Source organism: Xyrauchen texanus, chromosome 28 (genome assembly GCF_025860055.1).
Source record: "Xyrauchen texanus isolate HMW12.3.18 chromosome 28, RBS_HiC_50CHRs, whole genome shotgun sequence".
In the NCBI taxonomy this organism is placed as follows: Eukaryota; Metazoa; Chordata; class Actinopteri; order Cypriniformes; family Catostomidae; genus Xyrauchen; species Xyrauchen texanus.
Genome location: NC_068303.1, coordinates 21,673,825 through 21,692,315, shown reverse-complemented (window position 1 = coordinate 21,692,315; position 18,491 = coordinate 21,673,825). Strand labels below are relative to the sequence as shown.

Sequence of the window (18,491 nt, the reverse complement as noted above, 5' to 3'; positions counted from 1 at the left end):
TAAAATTTAAACCCATTAGTGCAGGTGTTTTCAATGTCAAAGTCAGTGGACCTCCCTTCAGACTTTTTACATGATGGCGCCTCCACCCATCCCCTCCATTGTAATTTTGCTAATTATTTTAAGAACTGTTTAAATATGGCATTACATTTCATATAATAGTTCAAATCATACATATATATATATATATATATATATATATATATATATATATATATATATATATACACACACACACACACACACACACACACACACACACACACACACACACACACATACACACACACACTCATAATTGTTTTAGACCGCTCTCCGAGCCTCCCTGAAATGCTCTAGCGGGGGGGGCGCTAGAGCATGTCAGGGGAGGCGTGGAGAGCGGTCTAAAATTAATAATTTTTATGCGTGTGTCTGTGTGATATATATATATATAAAAAATAGAAATAATGATTTGATGGGGGAGGCGTGCCTGACACTTTGAAAACCCCTGCATTAGCGGTTGACTGCGAACTCAAGCATTAAATTGTAATGGTTTCATCCATCAAATAGACCAGCAAATTCCACTTAAGGAAACATTTATAATAGTAATAGTGAAGACTGCAGTGGACAAAGCTAAGCAAATTAATGAGAGAGGAGAAAAGGAGAATGGGAAGTGGAGTGTGAATGGGAAGAGTGCATCAGTTTTGACCTCAAAGTCATGTAAAGACAGATTCGTCCATTAACCAATCAGGATTCCCATATCTTTTGACAAATTAATTTCAATAACCTTTTCCAGTTGTTTGTGGATAATTTTTTTTTTTTAAATAATTTTATAGGGATTGTACACACAGAGCAATTTCTAAGCTATGAAATATTGCGAAGCATAAGTAAATGTGCATGTTTAATTTCCATTACATTTTATGGATTAAATAATTTCCATGACTTTTCCAGGCCTGGACATAGTGATTTTAGGCTGTTGTTGAGCTTCTTGTGAAGTTCTAGAATCCTACCTTCAAACACCTCTGGGGCCATCCAGGCTGCACTTCCCTTGTTGTTGGTCATGTGTGTCTGAATGTCACATGCTGTCCCGAAGTCACAGATCTTCAGTACAGTTCCTCCAGCAACCAGGAGCAGACTGAAGAAAAATGTACAAAAAGGGATAAAGCCAAAAAGAGATATTTCCAAGAGTAAGGAAAACATGCAAGTTCACTTTATAGACTGACATTTCCTTATTTTGTTCCACATTTCTTAGATTATCCTACCTATTATACCTAATTTTGGGAATTTTTTGTGATTATTAGTAAATCAACCTATGTGCCTAGCCAGCTACATGCTAAAACAAGAATAAATGGTGCCTATTAGGTGTGTCTTCCATACATGTCACATGAACGCATGGAAAAGGCCAAACCCAAATTGGTTGCCTACAAAGAGTATCTTAAATCAGTTACTTATAAATTAAGCCCAAACAGAATATGCTTACTTGTACTTTTATGCATTAAAGTGGTTAAAATGGAGCTGTGCATACAACACCACTGTTGACAGCTTAAAACATTATCAAACAGGCTTCGACATTAAGAATGGTCACAAATTGACCGCTTCAATAAGCAGCCAACATGGTGTTACACTGGCACTGATGCCACAGTATATCCTACACCAGACTTGAGCTTCATAATGACAGCAAAATACCACACTGTTTTTTATTCATTACAGTTGTATGTAGCGTAGCAATATTAATAACAGATAGCAATGGTATTCGGCTGAACTCAGTGGTGAAGCGGCTCAGACTAGGAGCACAGGCTGTTTAATCAGACAGAACACAGAATGAGAGAATCTCGAGACACACATTTCCAAGTTGAACTCCTTTCCTGAAAAGCGTTTAAAAAACTCATTGCTTAATCTGAGAAATGCTTTTGCAACCATCCATTTGCTTTTCTATGTAAACTGCGCTAGATGAATGTCTTTTTGTTTTTGTTTATTCAGCGTCTTGAGCTGGAGCGTTGTTTTTTAAATGCCGTTTCTAATTAAAAAGAACTTTAAAAAGCATCTTGAATCAAATGGTTTCTGTTAAACTATATATGCTGCGCTGTGTCTAGCCTAATATTCATATTCACACGTGAACTGCCATCATTGATAAGAAACATGTCTAAATGATTTGCCTCCGGTAAGACAACCGCATCTAAAAAAATTAAGAAAAACACAATTAACTGCCAAGTACCTGGCGGAACAATATCCCAATGACTACTATGAATCTGGCCAACAGCTTTTCTGTAAGTTTTGCCAACACATTCTTGACTGGACTCATAAAGATACGTGCAATGACCATCTAAAATCGAGAGTCCATCTCAAGAACAAGGCGAAATCAACTACCAGTAGCTCAGCCCTCTAGGTTTATATCGATGCTACCTCATCATCTATAGATGCTAGACGTGCGTTTGTAGAGGATTTTGTTGCAATGTGTGTGGAGACGGACATACCACTTGAGAAAATTAAGAAGATGCGTCCCTTTCTTATGAAGCAGTGCAAACAGGGAGGCACACTCCCAGAAAATGGAAGTAGCCTGAGACAACCTGCTGCGTCTTTGACCAACACATGCAAAAAGTGCTGCAAGAGATCTTTGTTGTCGTCGATGAAACCTCAGGCGACTGAGATCAGAGTGTCCTCAACATTGTAATAGGTGAGTGTTTATTAAATTAACATTAGCTTTAAGTCGAGTAAATCGATTGTAGGTTTAACAATGGATAGGTATTCTGTTGCTCGTAATTCATGTACATTTCTAATATTAACACCCAAGGCACATTAGTCTATTTGGAAGAAGTATTATAAGTATTTGTCCTATTTATTTTTTATTTAATTCAACAGGTAATGAAGGCAAATACTTTCTAACCGATGTGATCATGTAGAGCTGCAACTATTCATCATTTTCTCATGCAGTGCTGCAGTCTCTCCACAACAGTCAGGTGAACTTAAATGACATTCTGGCCGTGGTAACTGACAATGCATCATATTGTCTTAAAGCCTACAAAGATGTATTGAAGGGTCTAATGGCTAAGAGTGTGCATGCAACCTTCTTGTGCCATGTCATGAATTTGGTGGGAGAGACCTGGCAACAATACAAATACTTCAGCGAGGTCACAGCTTTAGTGATGTGGGTGAAATCTGCTTTCTTCAAAAAACCTGCAAGAAAGAGGAGATGGCTGTGCTTTTTGACAATGAAGGAGGCTGTGAAGCACAAGGTACCTCCTGAGCTGGGAAATACAAGATGGAATAGCTGGTTCGAATCAGTTCAGTTCCATGCTGACCATGTCCATCTCTACAAGGAGTTTTTTTTATGGCAGAGAATTCCTCTGCTCAGGTAGTTAGAAACATCCTTGAACTGCTTGATACAGATGACAAGCTAGAGGCCCTGCAGGTGAAGCTGACCTTCATCTTTGAGGGGTGAGGCAAACTAGTTACAGCTCTGAGGGTGCTTGAGGGCACCCACACTCCCACAGCAGTCTCTGCTTATAACATCATGGAGGATCTTGGTTCCTACCTAGTTAATGGAACAGCCAAAACCCATGGCTTTGGGGCCAAAACTGCTGAGCTACTGAACCAAATGGCCATGCAACCGAAGAGGGATGTACTTGATCACCTTCATGATGGATTTCACATTGCATTTGAAAAATTTTCAAAGCACTGGGATGTCCATACTGCCAGAGAGATCTACAAGATGATCAGAGTGTTTGATCCCAGACAGGCACCTGCGATGGTGAGGTATATTGTGGCCTATGGTACTCTGTGGGCTCTGAAGAGCCCATCTCCAGAGCTCAGTGAGGAGTGGGCTGCATATCAACACTGTGTCTGAAATGAAGCCCTCTCAACCTCCCTGGACCTAGCTGACTACTGGAAAGGCACAAGCCAACGATTTCCAAGGGTTGCAGAATGGCAATGTCCTACATGTATTTTCCAGTCAGATCAGTTGACTGTGAAAGGAGCTTCCGCAAGTACAAGACACTCCTCACTGACAAGACAGAGTCTCTTACTGAGCTTAACACCAAGCACCTTACCATCATGTACTTCAATGGAGATGTCTGTGAAAGATGGGAAATGTCCAAGAAAGCAGCACATGTTTAAAATGAATTAAATAACATTAACTGAGGGCATTGAGCCACCAGAAAGGACTATAGTTTGAGCTAAATTCCATTTTTAAGCTACACTTTTATTTGAATAATTTATTGCAATTTATTTTTTTTAATTATATTTTTGCCCTGAAAACTTTTGAGAGTGCTGAGAATTTACACAATCCTGGATGTATCCACAGTCTGAATTAAAAAAAAATAATAGACATATTGCAATTGTTTGTACACATAGTTTACATTTTACAAATATTGGTTAAAAATGAAAAATCCGAAACAAATGCAAATAAATCAGAAAAAACAGAATTTCGAAGAACGGATTTCATAGGGCCCTACACATCCAAAATTTTAAATGCACAGTTTATGCTTTTTTATTTTTATTTTATTTGACAGCCCTACTCATATTTAATTTTGGTTAGTCAGCAATGTTAGTCGATTCGATTTCGACACCGCATATTTGGGTTTTGAGACCACATATTTTTGAAACCCCAGGAACACAAATATGTGACTCTAGCAATACTAAATGCATATGTATGGCAATTGACAACCCACCAATTGTCCTTTAGTCTGATTAAACATAGTCAAGGCTCTTACGATCAGTTCACAAGGGTTAGATGCCAGCTTTAGTGAGCTGTAATATTTTAAATGTTAGTTATAACCCAGATCTTTCGGAGAACTTCATTTTAGGTGTCTGGGAGAAAAGCCAGCTGGTCATTTCTATTGTGTGCTACCAGGGCCTTTTACAAACAGAGCCTCATAAATAACCAGCCCTGGCCTGGACAACACTGTATGCTGCCATTATGTTAGTGATGTAGTGCAAGACTCCAAAACATAAACCTTCTGAGACCTGGACTGGACCTTATTTATGATCGATGGCCATCCAGAACAGTCCAGCTACATTTTAATCTCTAGCACTTAGAAAACAGCAAAGGTAAATTGAAAAATGTCAATACCACAGGCATTACAAACAACAAATATTGCATTAACCCTTAACATTAGGCTAAAAAACAGAATGTTGAGCCATGTTGATAATGTTGTTACACTTTAGTACTACAGTTCTAATTTGGACTAGTAAAAATGTATATTAATATTAGTAATGCCTGCATTTTTGGCAGCACTTATGCACATAGGGTCGTAATGTTTCAAATCCCAACCACTTACCACTTATTTCCAAGTTTATTAATAGGAGTAACTTATCTGACCACCAGTGATTTTACCATCATCCTTCACAAAGCATCTAGCCAACTACACCATTCATTTGAAAACAGCCTGAACATGAAGTCACTATTTCTTCAGACATCAATAGCACATGCAAAAAAATCACCTACTTCACCACATCAATTACAAAACCTCACACAAAAAGAACTGAATAAACTGCTGTGGATGGACTGATGAAAATAGATATCTTTAAACAAGGGCGAAAACAAATTGGAAAGACCATTAGAACATGGACTAACTGGAACAAACACATGTCTTTTTTAATGACCTGTAAATACTATTGGGATTATAAAGCCTAGTGCACACAACACTGCTTGTTTCTTTTGATGCAGCGACTGGTCTTCGACGATCTCACAACCATCAGGGGTGTAGTGTTTACTAGAGGTTGACCGATATATCAGTTTTGCTGATTAATCTGCACAGTAAACAATTTCTGGAACTATCGGTTATCGGCAAAAATCCACACAGATAATTTTCTCTCATTGTGTCTGGAGCGGCTGGGAAGGGCATGCTGTCATTATACAGTATGAGAGCGGCCTCTAGAGGTGAAATAAAAACTATAACTGACGCCATGTGTTGGTTGTTTTGACATGTGAGACTGCACGTTGAATGCAGCAGAACACTGCACGGAGCTGAACAATGCAGATTTAAAACACCAACAACTAAAAGGTCTGTATACAAGTACATGTTGTCATATAATTCTAAAGTAATTAATTTCTTGAATAGGTGCTGCATTAATAGAGAACAGCAGTATTCGCCAGCTGAGGAAGTTCAACCTGCCTCATGCGCTGCTGATACAGTTCTACACAGCAGTCAATGAGTCTGTCCTCTGCACTTCAATAACTGTCTGGTTTGGTGCAGCTACGAAATCAGACATCAGAAGACTACAGAGGACAGTTCAGACTGCTGAGAGGATTATTGGCTGCCCCCTGCCCCCTTCAAGAACTTTACACTTCCAGAGTGAGGAAAAAGGCTGTAAAAATCACTCTGGACTCCACTCACCCTGCCCACTACCTTTTTGAACTGTTGCCTTCTGGCCGATGCTTCAGAGCTCTGACCACCAGAACCGCCACAGGAACAGTTTTTTCCCTCAGGCTATCTATCTCATGAACAGTTAAATTACCACATTGAGCAATAATTATGTGCAATACACAGTTAAGTCTATTTATATTATCCAACATATCCACTTCTGCCATTACATACATTGCACTGTACATAATATACTGTATTTTTGTTCTTTGTTCAGATTTGCACTACGAGTGTGTATGTGGGTATGTATGAAGGTGAGTGTATGTATGTATAATTATTTATTTCTATTATTCTTTTTGTTTTTAATTACCTATGTCTTGCTGCTGTTTTTGTATTGTTGTACACTGAAAGCTCCTGTCACCAAGACAAATTCCTTGTATGTGTAAGCATACTTTCTGATAAACAAATCAGAAATGCATCTGATTTTAATTCATTTTTTATCCTCACAGTAATACATATTTTTGTACTTTTGATTAGATAATCATCAAGCGATCGATGTGTGTGTGTGACGAGTTTCTTGGAGAATTTAAATGAACGTAACAGTGCAAAATACAAACAAAAATATCAATGAATCTTATAGAAGCGTTAAAAAAAGCACAAGACATTGCAATTCACTAGTTTGCCCTAGTTTCGAAGTGAAGTGATCAGCCACTTGAAGACGTGCAATAGCTCTGTGAATCACAAAAGGCTGTTTTTAAGAAGTAAATATATAAAATGCACACACAGTGCCAGTGAATGGTGCTGCTCTGTTTACACACACTTGCGCCTATTTTTAGCCTTGACGGTGCGCAATATTTGAGCACTACTCATGAACAACACATCTCAAATGTAGATACTCAATAGTTCGGTTCACTTATAATATGCATTTATAACGGCACCGGTGCATTTGACCAGAATTTGAATAGAAAGCGAATTAAACTACTATGAACTTGCCTACAAACAGACACATAAAGGACTTCCTGGAGAGTTTGGATGGAATGTCCAATTTAAAAGCATGAGGGTTAAAAAGTGCACAACTTAAATATATTACGGTTGTATTTAAAAAAAAGATTTAAATATTTATTATTATTGTCATCATTAGTATTTGTTTACAATTTATTACTATATATAAATTGAATGGGTTCCAAAAAATAACTGTGTACTGAAAAGTGGACTGATGTCTTACAACTAAATAAAATAAATAAAAAAAAAAGAGATCTGAATCTTTTAAAATCCAGATATAAGTTGAAACATTTTTGGAAATAAAAGAAAGAAAAATCTAAAATAAAATAAAACACTGGTTTCTTTTCTACTGAAGACTGGAAATACTGTTAATTTTGCTGCTACATTATCCAGTATCCTAGTTAATAATAAAGTGTTTCTTAATAAGCTATACATTTATAATGAGATAATGTGTAGTTAGTGGTTTGTGTACACCCAATTAGTTCCACACAATAATGTAAAGATATTCTAAACTTATAATGCAAAAAAACTACACTGGTATCGGATCGGGATCGGTATTCTCCACACATCTCCATACTCTATATAATACATTTTTTGTGTTTTCATTGTGTATTTTTTTCCTTTGCAAAAAGCACAATAAAGGCTAGCCTTTCTTTCGTGTTTGTTGGAGTTATTAAGAAAAAATGGTGCGAGTTTGTGCATGAATGTCTTTATTGTTTTTAAGATTTAAATGAAATGGGATGACGCTTAAGACAGCTGAACTGTGTCCAAACTGTTTTGAGATTTGTCCACTTCAAACACACTCAGACACTGGGCTCGTGGTGCCACAGCAGAAGAGCGCCGCCTAATAAGACAAGAGTTTTTACTTTGCTGTTTATATGCGATTTAAATGGAAATAACTGTACAATCAGAACATTTAAAAAAGGAATGCTTGTACATGCACAACATATTGTGTCTGATTTCAACATGCAGAGACACAGATATGAGAAGCATGCACATTAGAAGCTCAGTTAAAGGTACTGAACTAAAATAACACCGAAATCTGCTCTAAACATCATGTTTGCATATTTACTGTTTTTTAATACTTTATAATTCTTACTGTGGTAAGGAAAATTATCTGAACCCTTTGGAATAACCTGAATGAATGTATACATTTGTTTTAAAATATGGTTTGATCTTCATTCAAGTCACAATAATGAACAAACAAAATCTGTTTGAACTAATAACACACAGATAACTGTATTGTTCTTGTACACATTGAATGCTGAACACAAAAAAATAGATCTCAGAAGATCTACGATAAAGAATTGTTGCTACGCATAAAACTGGAAAGGGTTACAAAATTAACTAGAGAATAGATATTCATCTGTCCACAGTAAGAAAATTGTCTATAAATGGAGACAATTTAGTACCGTGACTAGTCTCCCTAGAAGTGGCCGTCTAGCCAAGATGACTCAAAGGACACACCGCAAAATGCTCAATGTAAAAAAAAGAATCCCAGAATGACAGCTAAAGACTTGGAAGGAATCAATGAAACTGGTTAGCATCTCCATTTATGAGTCTACTATATGGAAAACATTAAACAGACATGGTGTCCATGGCAGGACGCCATGAAGGAAGCTGCTGCTTTCCAACAAAAACATTGCTGCACGCCTGCAGTTTGTCAAAGACCAACCTTGACACTACACAATGCAACTGTGAAAATTATTTGTGGACTGATGAAACTAAGGTTGAATTGTTTGGGAAGAACACACAGCACTACGTATGGGATAAAAAGTGCACTGCATACCAACATCATCCCAACAGTGAAGGTGGAGGGAGCATCATGGGCTGCTTTGGGGCCTGGAATGCTTACCATTATTGAGGGAAAAATGAATTCCCTAGTTCATCAAGATAATATCAGGGTGGCTGTGCACCAGCTGAAGCTCAGTAAAAGTTGGGTGATGCAGCAGAAAAATGTCCCTAAACATCAGAGTAAATTCACGACATAATGGCTTCAAAATAGAGAAGCTGTTAAATGACCACAAGAGAGCGGTTCACACCAAACATCCTAAGAATATGGCTGAGCGGAAGCAGTTCTGTAAGGATGAATGGTCCGCAATTCCATCTGAACATTGTGCAGGTCCAATCCGCAGCTATCGAAAATGCTTGGTTGATATTAGAGGTCGGACGATTAATCGGCCGATTTTTGGCAATTTTTAACATAATCGGCATCGGCCAATATCCAAGTATATCAAGCCGATTATTAAGCAGGCGCATCTGTGGGCAGCCTAGTGTTGTGGAACACGTGTTCAATGCACGCTGCCCCTAGTCATTTTCCAGCAGAGTGAGCAGGCCTCATCCAGTGCCTAAGGAAGGAGCTAAGTTCCTTGGAGAAAACGGTAAGGATTAAACTCCTTTATATTTAATTAAAAACTTTTGATATGTTACTGCCAACTTCGAGAAAAAACGCGACAAACACGATAGGCGACATGACGTTCGGCTACTTTGGATATTGATAGAGTAGTTGAAGTTGCATTATCACAGCAGAAGGGTTGCTATCATGTCACAATAAGTAAGCAAGAATTTTGCAATTACAGACAGTGAATCTGAGACTTTTATTTGTTCTGTTTGTGTGTCTTATATTTGAGAGGGTTGTCACTAAATGCAGAGAAATAAGTAATAAAAAAAGATACCAACGCACTATAGGCTAGTGAAGGACTGGCTTTGGTAAGCTTGGACGTTATCGGTTCTGCTGACGGTACTGGAGAAATTAAGAAAATACATTTATTATTGCTATAAAGAGAAAGTTATTTTATCTCGCCAGCCATTTCAGTATAGCTACTGTTGCGTTTAATAATAAAAAGAGCGCAAGAGATACCGTTCCCAAGGCGGCGCGCGCTCCGAAACAGACCGCAACGAGACAAGCAGGCTACTTTGGGTTTCATGTGCGTGTCTAAATGATCAACTATACACAAAAATATGTCAAAATGGCTTGGAGATTCACTTAAACACAGTTTATGTCTTAAATGGACGTAGTTATGGAAATAGTTGGGAGAAAATATGGTGCATCAGGAGCCTATTAGATCTGCACTCTTGGTCTTAAAGGGGAAGCAGTCTAATAAACATGCTGACGATTGAGCCATTACTGCGAATCAAACAACAAAAGGCAAAGAGAAAATCACTTACAGCTCTAGAATGAATAACTTCTGCTTTAATAAGCATTAATCTATCTATGATAAACTATGCAGTGTTATTTTACAATTGATTACTTTATTAGATTTCTTTTTAGACCACACCTTAACAGTAATGTTAGTAGACCTTCCTGAAGTTAAATCACTGTGCCTATATTAGTTTATTTAATATATTTGTTATACATTATTTATACAATATGTTTTTACATTATACATTTTTAATTTAAGTGTACAAGTGCAGATTGGTCAAGTGTTCAATAAATGTTTTTGTTGAGAAATTTTGTCTATCTTAAGTAATTATTTGTGGTTACATTTTATCTTTCAAATAAAAGGTTCAAATAAGGAGGTTAAAAACAAGCACATATCGGCCAAAATAAATCTGCAGCATTTATTGTCCATCGGCCGACCCGGAGTTCAAAAGATCTGCATCGGCCTGAAAAAAGCCATATCGGTCGACCTCTAGTTGATATTATTGATGCCAAAGAAGGATCGACAAGTTATTAAATCCAAGGGTTTACTTACTTTTTCTACAGCACAGAATGTTTAATAGAGGTGTTCAATAAAGACATGAAAGATTATAATTGTCTGTGTTGTTATCTTAAGCACTATCTTGTTTGTCTATACCAGTGAATTTGGTGAATATGAGATCACTTTTAATGACCAATTAATGCAGAAAACCAGCTAATTCCAAAGGGCTTTCCCACTGTTTGCCTACATTTTTGCACTTTTATTACCATTCAGTAATACACAGACGCAGTGATTGATGTCCTCATGAAATCATAGATGCTCAAAATCCAAACACAAATGGTCAAAAGAGACAACCAAGTGTGATGGTGATGTGTCTTGCATGTACACTTTTGAGTGGATCACCCAAAACACATCTTAATACCAGGTGTATTCAGGGCCTCAGCCGGGGACGAATGGTTGTGTAGTTTATACACTCAGTCTGCGATCAGTTGTGTAATATGCACACCAGCACAATGGAAAACACAACTGTGAGATGCAGGTTGCCTACTGCAAGTCGTGTAGTTAGTGCTTGGCTTTAGGGTTGAGAGGAGGGAGGACATGAGGACTGTTGGGAATTGTCAGTGAATGTGAGTGTGAAATAACTGAAGGAGGGTGTGTGTGTGTGTATATGTGTGTGTGGAAGTCAGAAAAATAAAAAAATGACATGAGAGAGGAAGGACGGAGGCGCATACTTGGGAGGTTTGAGGTCCCTGTGAATGAGAGCCTTTGGTTTCATGCCGTGGAGATAGGAGACCCCCTGAGAACACTGCAGGCACCAGCTCATAGCGTGAGATGCAGTGTAGTGAGGGAGAGGCTCTGCACCGTGCAACACTGTCAAACACAGAATACAGTAATAAACACAACCACAAATACATGGTAAATCACTCATTCGTTTACCTGCATCAAGTTTGGGTGAGTTTAAAAACCATAACGCAAATGCTACTTCAGGAATAGCACATGCGCTTGGACACTGACAGCAACTTTAACATGTACTACTAAAGGCCTGGGGTTTGAGATCACTTTAGAACCAACTTATTTTTAATTTATTTTTTTATAAACAAAGGTCCATAGAAGAAATCAAAGAACAGGTCAAATTACAAAATATTGCATTTGAAATACAATATGAATATGTAAAAATTAAGTTTACATTTTATAATTTTCTTGTATTGTTCTATGATGAGAACATGTGGCCCAACGTAACCTACTGAAAACTTACCATTATACAAAGAACCCCCCTCTGCATATTCCATCACCAGACATACCTGCAGGAAGATTCAGTAAAAGATCATTAACCTTTGATTTACAGGCCTTTCATGGGGACCAGCATCTGGCTGGATCTTTGCAAACACTTTCATGGCCCAAAGGGACAATACACGAATTAATTTACATATCAACTTGCAAATAGATACACATTACAGATCTACTCATTGAATCATGTTCAAACTAACATGAAGCCTGCATGATGAAGAGACTTACAGGGTTACTGCAGGAACCGTACAGCTTCACAATGTTTGGATGATTTACACGAGACAGCTGTCGAAGCTAGAAGAGACAGAATTGAAAACACTGTCATTGAAAACTTAATAATATTTTATTTGAAATAGCCCAAAGTAAACAAAATGTCTATTTAACTACTATGAAAGCTTAAAATCACAGTGTACACACATGATAGATAATGATGACTTTAAGGTTTCTAAACCAAATCACCCATGTGAACAAGAAATTAAGAGAATACGCCAGTACCTCCACAATGAAGGCATTTCTCTCAGATTCACTTTCTATGGTCTTGATGGCCACATCTCTACCTTTCCACTTGGCCTTGCACACAACTCCAAATGCCCCTCTGCCCACTACCTAGAAAATACATCACACATAATGAACTACACATTCACATCTATACAGATACACAAGAGCAGTATAAAACAACCCAAGTAAATAAATCATACTTTACAGGACAACACACAGAATGATGTCTACAGGCAGATATCTAGAACTATACAACAGTGTTTTATAAAACCAACTCCATAAATACGTATTTCACTAGAACATATTATTTAACTATGAAAAACATATAAAAAGAAAATGTATGAAAAAAAAAAAAACTGAGATTATGGTTCTGAGATCAAATGTAAGGTGTCCCACTGACCGTACATCTATTAAGGCAATGTTTGCAGCACATTTCCACAGAATTGACAGCATGTGTTTATTAACTTAACCGTCTGTTTATTATGTCACTTACCTCTTCAACCTCAATATCAGCATACTCTATCTCCTCAAAAGGGTACATAGGCGGTGTTTCCAGCATATCGGCCGAGGGCATAGACATCGCTAGCTTGCTAGCCAGCTAAACATTAATACACATAAATAACTGCCTTTATAGACTTAAACACCACAGTCTTCACAAATTAATGGGTTCTAAAATATAAACGGAAGCTGGAGCACTTCTTCGCTCGACACAGTCTGCATTACACGGTGATGTGTGTAAAATAAGTCACTTTAAAAAACTTGGTTTAGCGGCTAACAAGCTAACCTGTCAACGTAAATCGTTAGCCAGGCGGCTAATGCGCGTCAAACGCACTTAAAGTGTATTAGACGTGACAAACGGCGGTAGTGATAGTCAGACCAACCGGGGAACAAGTCTCAGAGTCTCTATAAAGTACAGGGGGTATTCCATCAACATAAGTTAGCGTCAGGCCGCTTGCTGGCTTGCGGTCGACGGATCTCCCTAACGCCACACCGTCGCTGCCGTTCCGAACACCGGCCTCTCTGTATCCCCGAAAATACAGCGCGATAAAACCCGCTTTACGTGTCAAGATCACTAGGACAAAACATCCGGCCCATCGGATGTGGGGCTAAAACTTTCAAGCTCTTGCCTCCATGGGCTAGTTTGTTTTTCTTTTTTCCCCCCTCCCGTGGGGTTGTTTCGGCTCCAGGAAGTGTGTGCTCTCATGTATTGTGCCCCCACTGGACCATGCCAACTGAAAACGACTCCCAAGACTGGAGTGAAGCAAGGCCTGCAAGAAGTAGCCTATAACTAGCTGGATGGAAGACAATTCAGTCTTCAAAACAGTTTTGATTAAAAATGTTATCTGATGAAGTATTAATGACGAGGGGAAGAAACGAATCAGTTTCATTATGCAGAGTAAGTTGGAACTTAATTAACATCAAGTCATCAAGACACCTTCAAAAATAAAGAGTAGACACTTGTCTGTATGACTGTATGAGGTATGATTCTGGCTAACTGCCCTCTTTTAATTGTCCTTCACCACTGGAAGAAACAAAACAAAACAAAAACAAGAGCAGACTCAGTTACGATGAAATGGAAGGGTAAAAGGCTTAGTTTGATTTATTGTTGTATAACTAGTTTGTTCAGACATCTCCGATGCACTTAGAGGTTAACACATTACTAGCTTGTTTGAAAACAGTTATCATTTTGGATTGTAAATGCATCAAAATCTCAATCACTTTTGAACTGTTTCAAACTGTGTCCATAGTCAGATATTCAAATTCCCCCACAAAATGACAAAGCATTTCAGTACACTGTCATAGTTTCCTATGTGTGTTGCTGATTCTATAAACATCTAAATGCATTTGAATCCCTTTGCATGTATATTTGTACAGTGTTGTGCCATCACCTGGGAATGGGATAACATAAAACTAATCAACAAATTGAGTTTGAGCTGAGCAACCTGATCACATGACCTCAGTGGTCTCAAAATAAACCCAGAATTTCAACCATCATTTTGGGATAGCTGAAAATGATCCTTATTCATCAATGGAAATACACTACTGGAAAAACATAATGTTTGTTCATATGCAAGCAAGGTTACTGAGATGAAGCAACCTTTCCGATTGTGCACTCCTCTCTCCAGGAAACTGGTGACATCATTTCCACAGATGGCTCCATGGACTGTGTTATGGTGTTGGAATGCTTCTTATATATTTAATTTAGACAGCAGTACAGGCAGGAAGTTGGGGAGACTAGATGTCACACTTTTTACTCCAGTGAATATATCTGTATAGTCACATTTCTGTATATGCACATACCCGAAAGGAATAGCTCACCCAAAAAATTAAAATTCCCTCATTTAATCACCCTCAATCCACCCCAGATGTTACCTTCTTTCTTCTGCAGAACAAAAATAAAGATTTTTAGAAGAATATCTCAACTCTGTAGGTCCATACAATGCAAATGAACATGTCCAAACTTTTAAAGCTCCAAAAAGCACATAAAGGCAGCAAAAAAAGTAATGCGTATAACTCCAGTTTTTAAATCCATGTCTCATGAAGTGATCCAATTGATATATCAATATGTTATTGTATTGACACAGCCCTAGTAACATCTAACTTTTTGAGAACTGTTGGGTCAGTTTTGCTACTGTTCGCACAGGTCTTTTTGCCATCACTTCCAACTGTGATATTGGCGGTGACGTTGCCAAAGTATTGGTCTATTAATCTTGACATCAGCACCATCTAGCGTGAAATCATGATCATACACATAGACTGATGTACAGTGAAAAAGGAGTTAAATTTTGGTCTGTTCTCACCTAAAATCAATTGCATCACTTCAGAAGACATGGATTAAACCACTGGAATCATATGGATTACTTTTATACTGCCTTCATGTTTTTAGAGCTTCAATGTTTTGATCACAATTCACTTGCATTGTATGGACCTACAAAGCTGAGATATTCTTCTAGAAATCTTAGTTTATGTTCAGCAGAAGAAAGAAAGTCATACACATCTGGGATGCATGAGGTGAGTAAATGATGGAAAAAAAAAAAAAAAAAAATACATTTTGGGGTGAACTATCTCTTTAAAGGCTTGGCTCCAAAAAAAAAAAAAAAAAAGAAGCTAATACATTTTGGCTACTAGAAATGATTCTCTCTCTCTCTCTCTCTCTCTCTCTCTCTCTCTCTCTCTCTCTCTCTCTCTCTCTCATGTATATATATATATATATATATATATATATATATATATATATATACTAAATAAAATTACAACATTAGCTATAAATTACGCAACAACTTACCCAGACCCGACCTTCATGAAGAATATCATCGTGTTACACAGTTGGCTGACTTGGTTAACACTTTTGGTTAAAATATACCATTGCTGGTAAATACTGTAGGTGACCCTGATCTAACACTGTTTTCACCTAGAATACTAAACCAAAACAATTAAAAAATAAACAAAAAGCTGGGCGAACTCTACATAAACATATCTGGACTTTTCAGTGCACTATAATGAATGCAATCAATTCACTTAAACATAATGCCATTATGATGATGCAGTGATAGTAATTATGCATGGCAGATATATTGAATTGTGGGCACATAGGTACCATTTATATCCCAATGTAATAATTAGGTTTAACGAAGAAGCCAAATGGCTCATTAGAATGCTCTACCACGTCCGCCTGAGACACAAGTACAGGGGAAGGCATATGGTGAGGGATCTGGGTTATGAACAGATGATATTTGCTTAACTTGTGTAGCTAGGTTTTCTTCATCTATGATGCCCTTCGACGCACAACGTGGCCTCATCTGCTTGTTATTTTGTAAGGCGGGGAACAGGCAGGTACGTTTGTCAGAATTGATCTGTACACTTTGCCATCAACCTAACGACAACGGGAAATTATTTTGAATTGTCAATAGTAACTTTATAGGTCAGTTCTGGCCAGTGTTTAAAGGACCAACAGAAATGTCGTGTTTTGTGAAAAGAAAAGAAAAGAAAAGAAAGGAAAAGAAAAGAGTGTTCTCCGGATAAAAATCTAGTATTATTTTCCACCACAGGGTGGCGCTCGTGTTCTATCATGATTACATTACCGGAAGGTCGCGCTTTATCACTTTCTTTATGATGAAGTGTTGAACCAAGTAGAGAACGTCGGGACATAGGCTAGGCTAGGCTACGCATTGCTCTCATGCTATTAGAATAAATTCATACATTTTCCTATGCCAGTATCAGCATCCTGTTGAAGTGGAAATAATATTTTGCCTCTAATAAGTTGATTGAATTGATTGCATAATGTTTCTTGCAGCTGACACATTTGTCTTTCGTTTATGGCTTTGTAGATGCTGTAAGCTCTTAAGCTTGGCATTATCAATATCCATGTTCCAAATAAGACAAACATTGTTAATTTGAGTAGGAACAGTGTGTGTGTGCACGTGTGGGGTGCAGCACAAGAAAAGGCTGTTCTTTGTAAATATTCATGCAGATCATTTTGTGCAAGTAGAACAATTCCCTGTGCTGCACCCAGACAAGCAAAATAGAGAGAATGTCAAGGGACTGCAGTCATTTTGTTAAAGAAATGTAACTCTATCTAAATGCCCCATTCATTTGCTCTGGATTTACATGACACTTAAAATATAAACCAGCTGAATAAATCAGCCCAAAAAGCTGATGAGTACTAGTACAAGCTGAAGTGTAGCCTACTGCTACTTCTGCAACAGTGAGCAGCACACATAAAAAAGACCTTTGAGGAATTGTGATGCGGCATCGTATTTTATACAATATGGGCCTAAAGCAAAACAAATATAGTGGATCTGGAACTTTTCTGTGTTGTAGATTGATTTGAAAAGAGCCACGGAGCAGAAATGTCTTGTAAACGATATTATAATGTTTTTACAAACACTGAATTTAGTGGACCTTTTTATATGATTACACAAATCATTATGGTATATTTTTATAACAATATACAAACATTAACAGCCCCACAAAAACTATTTGGACACTTGAGTCACACTTAAAATGTCTGATTTTCATTGGATTTTCAGAATATTAAATATCAAAACAGGGTATGATCTGCAAACAAATGATGCTTGAATTAACGTTTTGTTTTCAACATATTTTATTTTCAAGATGCCGTCAGTCATTTTTTCCTCATAAAAAAAGTTTAAATCCTAAAGACATGAGTTGTAATTTTGCAATATATGTAGGAAATCATGAGCACTCACATTAAAATGAAACACTCCAGTCATATCAGTAACCTTATAAAAGCTGTTTTATTCTACATGGAGAGGGTCCGCACATGGGGGCTGTCATGTTAGAGTCACATGACCAGCCGAATATTACTCACTTAATCTCAGTTACCGCTCTGTTATTTGACACTTTCACTCAGTGATTAAAGTAATCATGGCTGACTCTGAATACTAACTGACACAAAGACAAAAGTTACTTAGTGCGCCTTTAACTTAAAAGTAGAATATATTACCTATACAAAATGCTCCCGATTTTTAGGTGCACTTCATGATGACAAAAAACCCTGTGAGCATGCGTGTACCTGCACATCTAACTATAACTCTCTACTTGCAGTTACATTATCCCTTCCCTCTCAGGCCACAAGGGGGCCCCCTAACTGTCTAATTGACCCATAACATGTGCCATGTGTGAGTCTTACTCGCAGCTTTTAGTATATTAAAATAAATAAATTAATGAAAAAACTACCTTGCTTTACCACTTACAGCTAGAAACAGCCCTGATAAACATGCTCTGCATAGTTTGACAATCAGAGAGTGTCCAGTCACTTTTG

General features: G+C 37.6%; 1 protein-coding gene across 2 annotated transcripts in view; it reads right to left on the bottom strand.

Annotated features, from left to right (window-relative positions):
• The window catches only part of map3k7 (mitogen-activated protein kinase kinase kinase 7), a 35,772-nt gene extending 21,858 nt beyond the window's left edge, over positions 1-13,914 (bottom strand). The window contains exons 1-6 of one of the 2 annotated variants that reach the window (XM_052095793.1): positions 13,200-13,914; positions 12,704-12,814; positions 12,437-12,502; positions 12,177-12,222; positions 11,653-11,791; positions 987-1,111 (exon numbers count right to left, since the gene is read on the bottom strand). In XM_052095793.1, coding sequence (XP_051951753.1) covers positions 987-1,111; positions 11,653-11,791; positions 12,177-12,222; positions 12,437-12,502; positions 12,704-12,814; positions 13,200-13,286 — 574 coding nt within the window. In that variant the 5' untranslated portion in view covers positions 13,287-13,914. The remainder of the gene's footprint in view (positions 1-986; positions 1,112-11,652; positions 11,792-12,176; positions 12,223-12,436; positions 12,503-12,703; positions 12,815-13,199) is intronic. The other variant, XM_052095794.1, reaches the window with a different exon arrangement.
• Between the last annotated feature and the right edge of the window lie 4,577 nt (positions 13,915-18,491).